Source organism: Stegostoma tigrinum, chromosome 12 (assembly GCF_030684315.1).
Source record: "Stegostoma tigrinum isolate sSteTig4 chromosome 12, sSteTig4.hap1, whole genome shotgun sequence".
In the NCBI taxonomy this organism is placed as follows: domain Eukaryota; kingdom Metazoa; phylum Chordata; class Chondrichthyes; order Orectolobiformes; family Stegostomatidae; genus Stegostoma; species Stegostoma tigrinum.
Window position 1 is genome coordinate 57,713,816 of NC_081365.1, and position 16,543 is coordinate 57,730,358.

The 16,543-nt window shown below is 40.3% G+C and overlaps 1 protein-coding gene across 11 annotated transcripts in view; it reads right to left on the reverse strand.

Annotated features, from left to right (window-relative positions):
• dmd (dystrophin) overlaps positions 1 to 16,543 on the reverse strand; it is a 1,835,475-nt gene that overhangs the window by 934,401 nt on the left and 884,531 nt on the right. For all 11 annotated transcript variants that reach the window (XM_059650343.1, XM_048540566.2, XM_048540567.2 and 8 more), the window contains 2 exons: positions 7,613 to 7,786; positions 5,580 to 5,735 (listed from right to left, as the gene is read on the reverse strand). In XM_059650343.1, the coding sequence (XP_059506326.1) occupies positions 5,580 to 5,735; positions 7,613 to 7,786 (330 nt within the window). The remainder of the gene's footprint in view (positions 1 to 5,579; positions 5,736 to 7,612; positions 7,787 to 16,543) is intronic.

Below are 16,543 nucleotides of genomic sequence, written 5' to 3' on the forward strand. Positions count from 1 at the left end.
GGCCTCTTCGAATTCAGACTATATCCTCTTTCACAGTAAATGAAGTAGACCTGGAGAATCAGTCAAGCTACCCCAACACAAGCTGCAAGTGATTAACATTGCAGCACATACAACGGCCCATGTGACCAGAATTGCAGAAATAAAGTTACTGGGGGTGGGGCTGTACCACTGGAGGGAGATGACAGAGATAGTCAGGCATGGAGGGTAAAATAAAGATCGATCTGACACAAGGATCAAAGTATGGGAATTACAGCATTGGTGAACCAGGAGCTGGTACAAGTCACAGTACACATCTGGGTGAATACAGTGTCCCTCTGTTCTCAAGCCTGGATTCAACGTAGCTCAGATTTATTGGCAATTGTTCCATACTTCAAAGATGCAACGTGAAGTCATGTGTCAACAGTCCCAAGATAATAAAATGTGAGGCTGGATGAACACAGCAGGCCAAGCAGCATCTCAGGAGCACAAAAGCTGACGTTTCGGGCCTAGACCCTTCGTCAGAGCCTCTGATGAACGGTCTAGGCCCGAAACGTCAGCTTCTGTGCTCCTGAGATGCTGGTTGGCCTGCTGTGTTCATCCAGCCTCACATTTTATTATCTTGGAATTCTCCAGCATCTGCAGTTCCCATTATCTCTGTCAACAGTCCCAATTCAGTTTCAGGTGGCATGCTTCATAAACAGCCAAGATGATAACTATCAGGGCTCAGCCAAAGATATACTTTTAAGGTGAAGTTTAAACTAAATTGGATAGAATAAAAGCTGTAACTTTTAAAAATGACCTTGAAATTAACAGGCAATGTTGGCATTCAGATTGTTTAAAATCCCTAATTTTAACTGGCAAGGATACAAAAAAGTAATTTTAAAAAGCATCATACTGGTATATTCTCTCCCATAGCAACTCTACTATTCTGGTAATGAATATTCAAAGACCAATAATATGTTAATATCAGTCTACCACAGGCAGTGCAAACTGAGATGGTGTCAGGAAGGGTGTTATTTTCCCAGTCTGTCTCTCAATTGCTTCCTCTCAATGTGCCTACACCATTGCCATGATATGTAAAACCCACAATCTGTATCACAGCAACACAAACTGCCAATCAACTCGCTTGATGTTTTATATTTGCCTTCTCTCACATGAACGCAACATAAACAGTGCTTTAGGAATAATGTTCTGACTTCAAGCTGAGGTGAGGAGCATCGCTTCTTAGGAGCACTCAAACATCCAATATACTTCAACAAACAATATTCAGCAAGTGAGAGATAATGGGAACTGCAGATGCTGGAGAATTCCAAGATAATAAAATGTGAGGCAGCATCTCAGGAGCACAAAAGCTGACGTTTCGGGCCTAGACCCTTCATCAGAGAGGGGGATGGGGAGAGGGAACTGGAATAAATAGGGAGAGAGGGGGAGGCGGACTGAAGATGGAGAGTAAAGAAGATAGGTGGAGAGAGTATGGGTGGGGAGGTAGGGAGGGGATAGGTCAGTCCAGGGAAGACGGACAGGTCAAGGAGGTGGGATGAGGTTAGTAGGTAGATGGGGGTGCGGCTTGGGGTGGGAGGAAGGGATGGGTGAGAGGAAGAACCAGTTAGGGAGGCAGAGACAGGTTGGACTGGTTTTGGGATGCAGTGGGTGAGGGGGAAGAGCTGGGCTGGTTGTGTGGTGCAGTGGGGGGAGGGGACGAACTGGGCTGGTTTAGGGACCAAGCGGAGGCTTGGAGACCGCTTTGCAGAACACCTCCGCTCAGTTCGCAACAAACAACTGCACCTCCCAGTCGCAAACCATTTCCACTCCCCCTCCCATTCTCTAGATGACATGTCCATCATGGGCCTCCTGCACTGCCACAATGATGCCACCCGAAGGTTGCAGGAACAGCAACTCATATTCCGCCTGGGAACCCTGCAGCCTAATGGTATCAATGTGGACTTCACCAGTTTCAAAATCTCCCCTTCCCCTACTGCATCCCTAAACCAGCCCAGTTCGTCCCCTCCCCCCACTGCACCACACAACCAGCCCAGCTCTTGCCCCCCCACCCACTGCATCCCAAAACCAGTCCAACCTGTCTCTGCCTCCCAAACCGGTTCTTCCTCTCACCCATCCCTTCCTCCCACCCCAAGCCGCACCCCCATCTACCTACTAACCTCATCCCACCTCCTTCACCTGTCCGTCTTCCCTGGGCTGACCTATCCGCTCCCTACCTCCCCACCCATACTCTCTCCACCTATCTTCTTTACTCTCCATCTTTGGTCCGCCTCCCCCTCTCTCCCTATTTATTCCAGTTCCCTCTCCCCATCCCCCTCTCTGATGAAGGGTCGAGGCCCGAAACGTCAGCTTTTGTGCTCCTGAGATGCTGCTTGGCCTGCTGCGTTCATCCAGCCTCACATTTTATTATCTCAATATTCAGCAAGTGAAGCTTTCTGCCAGCAATGTTGAGTTGCAATATTTCCCCTTAGCCTCACTCCAAAATAATACACTATGCTTCCAGTTTGAGAAATGCATGGTCATCCTTTTTGGTGCTGATGCAAATACGAATACAATCTCTATTTAAAATATTACAGTATTAGGATAACAACTGTGACGTGTCTATGAATTTGTTATGCAGCAAGCATCAATGCCAAAATCAACAATGGGTAGGTTTCCTGTTCCTGCAGAGAAATAAAGGAACAGCATACTTGAACCTTTGGGCAGAAGAATCCAGGATGCCAAAAAGCATTCACTGAAACCAAAGTTTGAATATTGGATGTGTATTTCCAACCATCCACCCACTGTGTAAAAAAATATTCCCTTAACACAACAGCAGATTGGTGGATACTTCCTTGATGGGTCAGGGGGCTGCTATTAATGAGGATATCCTTTCACCATGTTAAGCAAGTTAGATCTTCTTCAGGTAGATTGAAAACAGAATTTTTTTTCCAACCTGGTTTGCTGTTTATTTTGCTTCACATGAACAAATTAATGATTAATGCTACGTTCTCGCTACGTTCTGCAACGAAGCATACTTGGAAGTTTCACAGACAAAAATTCAATAAAGAATGAAATAAAAATAGTTGTTAATTGTTTTACCTGACTGATAGGTGCAGCTGTGAACCCAGCATTAGCTTAATGATCCCCATGCTGTGCTGAATTTCGTTTTTATTTGTGATTGCCTGCACCTATTAATGACTTAATGATCTGATTACTCTGCCTTTTATTTCTCAGCACAGTCTGGGTGCACAGGGGCTCCCAACGGATGAAATTTATTTGTTAAAATACTCCACACTGATTAAGCATCACTTAATTCATACTGGAGCTGGCCATTCCCTTCACAGGGAATGGCTGGATTCCTGGGCAGAGACTGCTTTGCTGCTTCAAGATACTTTATCAATTACTCTCTGTCTGGGGAATTGTTTTAATGTGCTGTCCCTCAGATGATAGCAACCATTTTTTTTGTTATGTTGTAGGGTCATTTACTACAGTAACAGTGACACACGTTTGGCAGAGGTGCAAAGTCAACTCCTGTGAGCTCAGCAGATCCATACACCAGCACTGAACTCAAACATTAAATGATTGTTTATCATGAATTACTTGCTGCAATGAGAGTGGTTGTTTCTCCAATTTATCCTACTCCAAAAGTAGATAACTTGAATGGACTGCACATTACCTATGAAGTAATGGATCTGGTCTATTGCAACATTGTGCATTTCTCACCCGAGCCATAGGGATTTCTTGCTCCTGTTCACAGAAGTGAAAGCCCACAGCATAATGTACCAACTCTGAACATTATGGAGGTTGGTCAGGATGGAAAGGATTATGTTTTTTTCCTGATGAAATCAAGGACAGTTTATCAAGTGTAAACCACCTTCCTTGGATAGTAACAGAAATACAGGGTTTGTATGAATATGGATATACACCTGAAACAAACTGTAAATGGCATATATTTATTTTAAAAACATAAAGAAGGTAGAATGTAAAACTTGAAGATGCTGAAACAAATTGACTTGTATTTTTAGGAATAATGTTTAGAAATGACAGCTTCATTCACAGTGATTTTGCTATCAATGTTGCTGCTAATGCTCTGTTAGCGATACTAAACGTCAATGAAAATGGTGATAATTGGAAAAAGAAAGGATATTGACTTGAATGTTATATCATAATGGACGACTGTTTTATAAAAGCCAAAATCAACTTGGATGACATTGAAATTTTTGTCATAACTAGTTTATGATATGGTGGTTTGCTTCTAACATATAAATATCCTCAATAAAAATGTGTAAAGTTACGCAAGGACATTTAAGAACCATGCATTTTCTCTTGTCATGGTCATGACAGTGTTTTCCTGGAGACAATGCAATTGGAATTACCAACTAAATATATATGATCTTTCAGTCAATGAATTGGATCAAGAGAAGTCATGTTACTTAGATGTGATTGCATTTCATTTTGAGTTGGATTTTCCATTTTGACTTGATTGGACATTTTAGTGAACTCCCACCTCTGGGGCCAGAGATTTAAATCGAGCCCAACAAATAACAATCATTTCATTGGTCTGCCTGCTGCAAGGGTCATTCATGAAAAGTTTCAGTGCCATCGCAATGCAGCCAATTGTGGCCATGGATCAATAGAATAAAACTGCTCTTGACATATCACTGAATTGACTAAGGAGATTCAAGAATAAAATGGAAAATATCATTGATTGAGCAGAGAGTATATTGTTCAAGTATATTTTTAAAGCAATGTAATGGTCCAGTTACACGGCATATAACTCTTCAATATCTGTGAATACTGAGTAGACAGGTTCCATTTCCTTAACACTGTCATCAGTCAGTTTGATTGGTCACACAAACAAGTTCTCAAGTGTATCATTCTTCAACTACTTTGGCTGTGTATGTCCTAGCCAATAGATCACTGAAGCATAGCTTTTGGAATTTATCAACCTCCTCACCATGATACCTTATCAGTCCTCTGGAAATGGAAATTTTCAATCCTGTCTTAAAAAAATTCCAATCTCAATTTAAGAAGCTGGCAATTATGTGAACTTGTGCCTGAAATGAATTGTCACAAAAGCTGCTAACTGCAATAAAAACTGGACTGTTTCCGCATTTACCCTGCAAGGAAAGGACACTTTCACTGACAGTCAGGCTGGTCAAAATGTTACGCCCAATCTCACATTTCATGGTTGGACCCCAACGCCATAAGGGATCTAGCAAACATAAAAACAACTACAAGGTAGAAAAGTTTTTCAGGGATACCAGTGGAGAAAAATAAAAGGTAGCTGCTAAAGTCACCAACAAACTAATATAAATTTTCTGCATTGTTTTACTGTTCCCCAGAACAAAATTAGAAATTTCTTCATTCCTTACTGTAATCTATTTACGAAAAATTTAAAACAAGAGCAAGTTGTTAAGTCCTGTAGATGCAGAAACAAATTTATTTGATTTTTATTTAAAAATAATAGAGAAATTGTAGTCTTGCTTAATTTGTTTTTGACATGCCTGCAATGATATTTATGTCCCACATTGTAAGATGCTCTTCAGAATATTCACATGCACTCACATGCTCACTAACAGAAAAGATCTCTGACAATAACATAAGAAATTGCTAACCTGCGCTCCAAGGTCATTGTACTGTAATTTCAGTGCTGTAAGCCTCTCATCCAGTTCCTTGGGATTCTCTGTTTGCTGTTTTTGCACAATCTGACGTCCAGTTTTTATCACCGTTTCCACATCAGACTTGACCTCACTCAGGCTTTTATATAATTTCTACAAGTTAGGGGAAGAAGAGTATAATATTTGGACAGGTTTCTGGTGCATCACCTCAGGAGAAAAATCTTGTAAAAATCCAGTATGCTGTAGCTCTAATAAGGGCTGGAGAAACAGATATTTTTATGCTGTGGCATTCTGAGATTGGAAAGCAGGAGATTTATGTACTATTTTTCCCCAATTATTAATTATTATTTAGCTCTGGGTTTTGAAAGAGTCAGAGTAAAATTACATGCTTTAATCGTAAAAGTGCTCTTTACTCAGTTCTGCTCGAAGGCTAAATCCTGGCAGCGTGAACCATGAAAGCCTGGGCAGAGCGAATTCAGTTTTGAGCAGGACCCCAAATGGATCAAGTCATCATCATTCAACAGATTTTGCATCAAGGTAACAAAATGATTTTTGCATCTGTTTCAATAAATTTGATTAATAAATTAATTTTTCAAAATTATTAGATTGAGTTACAGCTAAGTGAATTGTAAAAAAGTTAGCCTGTGCAAAATCCAGGAATATTTTACATTTTATTCAGGCATACAGCACAACGGGGCCATGACTAAAAGTTACAAGGAGGAGGGAAGTCATTCAGGAATGTTTCCTGACAAGGATCATCGGTCTGTGGAGCAAGTTACTTGAGAAGGTAATTAATACAAATTATGGAAATGCACTTAGAAGAAGCGTGAATGTATTCCTACAAAGTGAAAGAATTAAATACTCTAAGTGTTACAAGGCTGGAAAGGTGAACTGTTGCTCTGGTCTCACTAATTCATAATCACAATATGTATTGGAGATGATTTTCCCACTTACAAAGGTGGTCAATTAAATATCTTATTTATTAGTTTTAAGTAAAATTAAAACCTATTGACCAGTTTTTATTTTAATAATCATGATAGTGGGTTTATTCAAAGAAGTTGTAAAAATCATACATAAGTGATAATGTGGAAGTATGCATGTTTAAACTTCTAAATAACCCAGAGCAACATCCTCCCACACCAGGTAAGTGATTAGAAAAACGGACTTCTCTCTGCTGACTTTCATTTTAAAAAAAAGTCACTTTCTGGACATAATCCTTTTTGGTCTTCAAGAATAAACAGAAATTATAGCATTTTCATGGCCTATTATAGCGATATTCCGACTTCAGTGTTTGAATCATTAATCATTCTTGGTAGTCTCTCAAGCCTTTGTAGACACAGCTTGCTCAGGAAATACAATATTGGGATGTAACTACAATCACTTATGACAAGACAAATAGGTTTTGTACTGAAATCAGCAAGTATGTTCTTTTCTTGAATAGGATAATTGAGATGATCAGTCGTCGTGGTCTGCGGTATCGTAATCAATCATCACCAGCCATGTGATTTCTAGGAAGCCTTGTTCAAAGAAAACTCCAATGTCCACAATGACCTTTCAATGATCACTGTGAAAGATGCCACTTCACGTTCTTCCACAAAACTTGAAACGAATCTATTTGCCACGATCCTTCAGATCTGAAGTCCTCAAAATATAATTAAGGATGTGAAAGTCTTTCACAATTTTAGTGGGATTCAGATATATTAAAATGCCACAAATTTTGGTAATAATAACCTTTCTCTATTTCCAAAGATTATTCTATTACATGCTAAATTAGCTATAAGTGAAAAAAAATGCTTTTGCCTGTCATTTGTCAATTTATTATTCAGAATCTACAAACCCAAAGAAACTAGGACTACTAACATTTGTCAATGACTGTTTAAACCAACAGAAAATTCATGAACAAGAACACTTTCACTGTAGGTTAGTAATCAAGTTATTGATTAGTAGTTTCAAATCTATTGGAAATAGAACAATTACTGACAGTCAATCAACCCCAATGGATAGGGGAAAAATGAAGCTACCACACGTACCATACAGTGGTCAAGTTGGGACTGAACAATCTCGGGCTCCACACTATTCATCTCCAATACATGCACATCTGTTTTCACCTCATCCAGGAGTCTTTTACACTCCAACAGATGTTGCTCAAAATTTGCTGGTTTCTGGAATAAGCGGAACTTGGTAGAAACTTCCTGCAGCTTCTTCTGTGGAATGAGACAAGGGCAGGTTCAGACTAAGTGAAAATACAAAAATAAATGTAAGCATCAGGTTTAGAAATTTTCCACTCAGACTTTGCATCAAAATTCCTCCAATGTACAAAAATAGCAAACGTTATTTCTGCTTGAGGGGATGTGTGTGTTGTAACATTCACACCACAGATCGACTTCTCAGGAAATTTACCGAACAGTTGGAGAGTTTGCATACAACTGAGAAATATATACAGGTACCAGACCATTAGACAGTGTAAGAAACAACTTTTCTCCCCCCTTGATTCATTCATGGGATGAGGACTTCGCATTTTTAGGCCACATTTATTGCCCATCCCTAATTCCTCAAATGGCAGTTGAGAGTTAGCCGCTTTGCTGTGGGTCGGAAGTCACATGTAGGCCAGACCAGTTAAGGGTGGCAGTTTCCTTTCTCAAAGGTGAATGAGCAAATGGCAATGGATTCACGTTTATCACTAGATTCCTGATTCCAGTTATGTTTTATTGAATTCAAATTGCACCATCTGCCATGGCGGGATTCAAACCCAGAGCAGTGTTTTCTGGGTCTCTGGATTAACAGTCCAGTGATAACACCACATGGCAATTGCTTCCCCACAGTCATATAGGCAAAGTTTTCCAGCGTGGAAATGGACTTTTGGTCAATTGTGTCCTCCAGTCATCAAGTACACACCGACTCTCGAGTATCATTTTACAGCACTTGGCCCATAGAGTTCTATGTTCATCTAAACACTTTTTAAATACTGTGACAGTTCCCACCTCCACCACCCTGTCAGCACATTCCAAATGCACACACCAACTTCATGAAAATAATTCTTACTCAAATCCCCTGCCCCTTTGTTAATCCTATGCCCCTTGGCTATTGACTCCTCTACTAAGGGGAAATTTTGTCCTTGCTGCCCTGTCTATGACCCTCATGATGTTGTATATATCAGTCAGGTCTCCCTCATCCTTCTCTGCTGTAAAGAAACCAACTCTAGGTTTTAAATCTCATCTTCCAGCTGAAACACGCCAGTCCATGTAACATCCCATGCATTCTCTCTAGAGCAGTCACATCCTTCCTATTCTGTGGCAACCAGAGATGCATTCAGAATTCTAACTGTGGTCTGATACAGCAAAATCATAACTGTCCTCCTCTCATATTCATTGCCTTGATGAATTAAAGGCATAAAGCTCTCAGAAATCTCCTTGGATATTGGCTTTTCTATCTCTCAATGACAGATGGACAGTTTATAGTACACACAATGCGACTGCCCCCTTTTTAACTTCCACCCATGTTGGCTGAATTGAAGAACCACTTAACCTATTATTGCTGTATTTGACCCCTCAATCACTAATGCAACACCATCTCCTCTTTTACACTGTCTCTATTTTGCCTGATGATTCTACATCCTGAATTATTGAACTCCTAATTCTGCACCCAATTTGCTATTTAGCAGTTACAGCTCATCTATCTTACTGACAACTGCCACCCAGCCATACCATTCTCCCTTGTGCCTTAACCCGACTATACATGCTCTACCTTCCAGGCTGACTTTCTTCTCTGTTATATTTGTCTGCGTATCACTCCAAACTGCTCCATTGGCCTACTCCTGTTCTCACCAGCACATGGTACTAGGGATAATCCAAAGATTACCAACCTCAAGTTTGTGCTTTTCAATTTGCTAACTAGCTGCATAAAATCTTGCTGCAGGAACTCAGCACTCTTTCTACCTGTGTCATTGGTCCCAATGTGAGCCACAAGCTCTTACTGTTTACATTCCCACTTCTGAGTGTCTAACAGCTGTTTAGTGACATCTCCGATCCTGGCCTCAGGTAGGCACCACAGCATCCAGGAGTCCTATCTGCAGTTGCAGCAACATCTCTGTCACTTACTCGAGACCTGTACCACTATCGATTATCCTCTCGCCTTCCTCCTGCTTCATGCAGTTAGGCTGTCGCTGCACCCCACATCAGTCTCACCATTTCCCAACACACACAGCTGTATGTGTGAGAGATATACCCTGGGGTTTTCCTGATGACGTCCCTGATGACCCATTCCTGTCCTGACAGCACATCCTTAAATCACGAGGTGGACACATCTAAGAATACATTTTCCACATGAGGTTTAACCCTACAGTGAGCCGCAGTGCCTCCAGTTGATGCTCAAGCTCCAAAGCCCAATTCTCAAACTAGGTCAAACTGGTAGCACTTCCTGGACTTGTGGCCATCCAGGCTGCCAGAAGCATTTATGATTTCCCATTTATTGCAGGCTGGGCAACCCTTGGGACCGAGCTCTGCTACTGTATCTTAAATAAGTCTTAACCCAAGTTTAAGCTAAACATGAAAAAAAACATAAGTTTCTTGCACTGTAACCTCTAAACTATGGATTGGTAGAAAGGAGAATTTCTTCACGCTTCTTGATAAGTTATCTCCCTCTCCTGTACCTGTAAAGGCTTTTTCTGTGCACATTTAGAAGTTTATGATTTTCAAAATTACTGGGATTGAAATACAGTCCCTAATACAGCTGCTCAACAACCAACCAATCTATTCACCACTTTCTTGTAATTTCACTCTTTTTTTCAAACTCAGCTAAGCAGTTCAAGACCCATGCAGGTTTGCCGCCTCTCACCCCAAGCTACGTGACCCAAAACAGCAATTTTAATAATGTGCAAAATTTCAAGCAAATAATCCTGGACATTGCACAAGATTAACCCTTAAAATTTAAAACTTTTACCTCTCCTTTCACCAAGCTCGCAGTATTACCAACCTGCAGCAGAATACACCCTGGCCACCTATCACATTTCTTTTTATTTCAACAATAAACCTGACTCATAAAAAAACACTTTATGTGCATAGTGTCTGGAGCAGTTTGATTGTTTACACTTTACATGTGTAAAACAAACAAACCCAAAGCATTGCTTACTTATTTACATCCATTTGAGGAATTGTGAGGGTCCGATAACTGAATGGACACCCAGTTAACCTCAGCAGAAAGACCTTAGACAGTGGTCTTTCCCCACTGTGCCTTTGCTGCAGCTGCCCCAAGATTTAGGCCGTCCCTCAGCACAAAGTTCTGCGTGTTGCAATGTGCCAGTCTGCAACATTTCATTGCGGTTGACTTTTTGGTCTGGAAGGCCAACATGTTTCGGGCAGATCAAAGGGAGTCTTTCACCAAGTCCATGGTCGTCCAGGCACATTCAATCCTATCTCGGAGTGCCTCTCGGTGAACAAACTTTGGAGCACAGAGTCCTGCATCAGGACAAACCTGAACAAAAACCAATGCATCTTTCTCCAGATTTCCTTTGCAAAGGTCCATTTCAGAAGGAGATGTATCACAATATCTTTACCCTGCACAATTGCTTCAAGGACAGGATGCAGTGGTACACAGAGTACGGCTGTACATGAAGGGTCTCACTGGCAGTGCCCTTCGCACCAACAGCTAAGCGATTTCTTGGTGCTTGTTGGAAAGTTCTGCTGATGAAGCATTCTGCCAAATGACCTTGACGGTCTGCTCAGGGAACAACCCAAGAGGGTGCACAGTCTCTGTTTCCCCACAGGGTCTCAGGCATGCTATGTGCTGACCACTGCCCGATGGACTTGTGATCAAAGGTGTTTTCTTTGCAAATTTCTCCATGAAGGACAAATGATACAGAATGGTCCAACTACATGGAGCATTCCAGGGGCAGTCAGAACCTCAGTACATGATGCAGCCAAACATAAAGGTGGCCATCAAGGTGTGGCTGGCAGTGGGTACATTGTCCACACCCTTATCCAAAGCTTTGCACATGGTGTCCCTGCAGATACAGCACACCTTAGACCTCCAGACGAACTAGAAGATGGCTCGGGTGACTGAAACAGCACAGTTTTTGGGAATGGGTCAGACCTGTGTCATGTACGACAACAGAGAGAGTGCCTCACATCTGATGACCAGATTTTTACCTGCAATGGAGGAGGAACAGTGGTCCCAAAAGCCCAGTTTCTGCCTCACCCTGGCAATAGGCTCTTCCCTAGTTTTTGCACACAGCCCAGCCCTTTTGAGCCATATTTCCAGCACCTTCAGGTAATCTGTCCTGATGGTGAAGAAAATATTGGTCAACCCAGTTCCCAAAGAACATGACTTCATCTTTTCAGTTCGGACTGGCCGCAGATGCTCCTAGTTCCATGTAGTAACAGCTGATCAGTGATGCCAACTGCCTATCTGTCTCATGGTCCTCGCCTTTCTCATTCCTCTCAGTGGTCAATTGCCTACCTCAGGATCATCACATCCCCAGCCTCGGCATTGGACAAACACACTCCTGGGGGTGAGTACATGATCTTGTGAGAAATGATTGGGCTTATAATCCCAAGACATTTGAACAATAAACGAAGATCTCACTGAACCATGTACAATTCTTAGGGAGTCTGTCAGCGGAGACACTGGGAGGGTGTTTTCTCTAGCTGGAGTGGATATGACAGGGCGGGTGGTTGCTGACAGTCTCAGAATAAGGTACCAGCCGCTTAAGAGATGGAGTGATTGTTTCACTCCATTGGTTCTTTGAAAACCTCTACCCGAGAATAAAGAATTTTCAATTCAGTGAAAAATCATGACTGAGGTCAACAGATTTTGTGATACAAATAGGATTCAAGCGATGGAGATAGATGGGAAAGCTGGGTAGAAGATCAATCATGTTCTGTCTGAACTGCAGAAGTTTGAATTGCCCATTCCTGCTGGTATTTCTTATTTGTTTTGAGACAGCATGACCAACAATGTGACAGATAAAGAGGGAAAGAGATAAGACATACAGACATCATAAGAAGCAAAGATACACAGAAGAAAAAAAAGTAATTCATGCAGGTGGGAGCAGGTGATCAAGTAGAGAAAAATTCCATGTACAGCAGGATGCCAATTTCAAGTTGTCAGCCTCTGAGGTTTCTGGAGGTAGATTTATGGCTCAACAACCAAACATTCCCAGCAGTCTTGCTGACATTTATAACCTACTGAGGCAAGAGTAGTGATTGGAACCAGGCCAGGTGGATCTCATTGACTATGAGCTCCTTAATTGGGATTGTTAACCTGGGCCAATCAGGGAGCACTGTCTGACAGATAAAACTGGAGATTCAGATGCTCTGTGTCTGCCCAGTCCAGGGACTTCTTCTCCAACCCCTCTCCTGTTTGAACCCACACACCATAAAAGATCCTTGGAATTGCATCTTAGTACAATGACCTGTTGTGTCTGTCAGGAAGCTGAGCCTGTCAAATTGACTGATATCTGGATGAGATTCTGCCAAAAAATAATATGATTTGCAGTTTCACAGGAAAACCCAGAGTTCTAGACATGCCAAATGAAACTCCATCGTCCTTTCACTGTAACCAGGCCTCTTAAATAACCAAGTATCCTGCAGAGGTAAACATTAGTACAATATATATATCATAAATAGTGTGTTAATATAATGTTTATGCCTTGGAAGTGAATGTGAACAGACTGTGTACAAGGGATTGCAAAAGAGGAAATCTTCTGGAACCTTACTGATTCAGGTCCCAGTTTAATTAGGACCTGATCTCACGTGACTCCATTCACTCATGCTCAGTAACTGTTATTAAAAGGTATCACTAACAATTTAGTACACATAGAACTTGTTACAATTTGCATCAATAGGAAAGTTAGGAAATCTTTTATGTTGAGGTGATCTAAAATGGTTGTCTGTAAACTTGTGGCAGTACAGCAATTGTTATTCCACACAATAAATGTTATTTGCCACAAACTCATTAAATATCATATACTGAAGAACTGGGACATAACAAACAAACTCAAGACCTATTGTGTTCCTATTAGAGGCAATACATGGACTTGAACAAATGATTCTGCCATGATTTATAACCATATATTAACAGCCAATATATCCCTTCATTCCTTGGGGATGCTCCAAGAACTAAGTCAAATCATAAACAACTAGAATGAAAGGCTGATTAAAATGAAAGCAATGAATTTAATGAAAAGTTGTTCCACAATTTATAATGTTAGTGACAGCCTAAGCAAACGTACGGACAGTACTTATTTAGTTTTTTGTAAATTAGGAACATGCTGAAAAGATCTCTTTGGGGAAGAGATTGTAATATTACAGAATGTCCACGTGCATCTGAGACAGTACAAGTCAGTTAAAAATCTCCTTGCTACTCCGTAATGCGCAGATAAACATGGCAAACAAGAAAGGTCGTCTTTCCATAAATGAAATGGAATATAATTTGGCAAATGAATTTAAATTGTACTTTTGCTGTGGCACTCTTAACAGCCATCAGATTTCAAAGTGTGAGCCAAAGATTAAAATAACAGTTGGTATAAATATCTCTAAGTATGTTTGCTGACTTTCATTAAAACAAATGCTTACTGCATTAAAAAATATTTTATCAGCAATAGATACAGCTATTCAACTTGAAAATGCCACATTGAAGAGAATTCTAAACTTTCCTGTCTAACATCTGATTAGTAAGCTGGGATCTGGCTGTCAAAGTGCTAACAAAGCATTTAATGAAAGTCAGCAAACGTACTTAGAGATATTTATACCAACTGTTATTTTAATCTTTGGCTCACACTTTGAAATCTGATGGCAGAAGTAGGTGACCGTCCATGCAATTGCAATGTATGAAATTCAAGACATAAAATTGCCTCCAAATGCCCTGTGGGTTCAAATGTGCTGAGTGAAAAACACATAGCATCATTCACTATGCAACAAAGCAATAAATTACAACTGCACACAATCAAAACAGGACAGATTATGATCCAACATGATCACTGACACCCTGAATTAAACCATCAACATTCAAGTACAAATGCTTAATATATTTCTGTGATCCTGGACCTGCTGCCTTATGATAAAGGAGGTAATGCATCAGCTTTAATATCTAAAGATCTCCACCATGAATCTTTACAGCGTGAATTCAAAGCTTTTAACTTTCTTTATGCAACAAATGGGTACAAATAAAGTTCAACAATTCTCCAGTGTTCACAGCTACCCAAACAACCCAAATGTGGGAAACAGAATTTCTGCAGTTGAAAACTCATTTGCTCTTCAGATACTATTGCATTTTAAGTACAGTCCAGGAGCACAGCTGTTTTCTGGTTTTTATACAAATTCTCATTCTCAAAAGCAACCTTAAGATTTTTTTCAGAAGTATCATGGTGACTTTACGTTCCAATCAAGATACCTGCATTCTAATGTGACAATAGATGAAAGCTCAAGAAATCTCTACTAATTTTCATCACCAGTTAGGCTGACAGTTATGATACTCCTATGGCTAAAATATGACTGACCAACATTAAATCCAATGTACATTTTTCAGAAGGGCCATATATACTGTTATACTTATTTAGAATTCATTTAAATAATATTGCATTTCAGCACCGATAGTAAACATGTCCAACTCTTTGGAAACCATCAGCTCCCTGCTTAGGATATGAAATAAACCTCGTCTGTGACAAATTAAAGCGATATTAGCATACCAAATTACCCACTAGTTACATTACGAGTAGCAGATATTGCAAGACAACTGATGAATACCAAAATCTAGCTCTGTATTTTTCCATTTCATGTCTGCCACTGAAATGTCCTGCACATTACTCATCTGTAAACCATGAAACCACAAGAGAACTGAACTAGAGAAACAGGTCTCTCACTTATATCATGCTATGAATGAATTTCGATTTGAAGTGACAGGATGATGATGATCATAAAAAGCTCAAGACTTCAAATCTTCCCACCATGTAATCACAGTGTGTGACAAGAAAGACTAAGTATATTGAATAACAATGAACGGTAGGAGTTTTTCACATTTGTTGATAATCAATACTTGCACTCTTCTGGATTAATAGATGATACAAACACAACTTGCATTACATAGTGTCATGAATATAGTAAAAATGTCTCAAAGTATTTCTTGGAAATGTTTTCAAACAACACTTAACACTGAATCACAGAACCAGATATTTGTACAAATGATGAAAAGCTTGAGCGAATTAATGGAGAGGTTCAGTGATGAATTCCCGAGATTAGAGGTCAGACAACTGAAGGCACAGTTGTCGAAGGTGGAAAGTATAAAAATCCTGAATATGCACGACATCAGAATTGGAGGAGCGCGGAGATATACAAAGCAAGAGAGATCACAGGGAACAGGAGGGGTGAGCCCATTGATTTTAACAAATTGACTATTACAAGTTGGCATAATTTTAAGGTGATTTAAAAAAGTATAGGGGAGATGTTAGAGTTAGGTTCTTCACACAGGGTGTGGTGGGCGTGTGGAATGCGCTGTCGGCAGTGGTAGTGGAGTCAGATACTTCAGAGACTTTTAAGCGACTGTTGGATAGGCACATAGAGGACAGTAAAATGTAAAGTATGCAGGAAGATTGATCTTTGTAGGATAACAGGTCAGCACAACATCATGGGCTGAAGGGCCTGTACTGTGCTGTCCTGTTCTATGTTCTATGAAAAACTGACATTGTTTAAATTCAGGCATTAGTGGAATGCAAAACATTGTAGTTAAGCAAGTACGAGTGCAATTCATGGACAGACAGCCAAGGTTTTGGTGAGATCAATATTGGACAGGATGCAAATTCAAATGCAAGCCAATACAGCACTGGAATAGTCATGTCTGAAGATAACAATTCAATGGCGTATGGCATAAAAGTGATCAAAATAATTAGCTATAGAGAAGAATAAATAATTCTAATGCTTGTTGCTGAGGCAATATGTTTGAACATTACCATTACCGAGGATAATGATGCT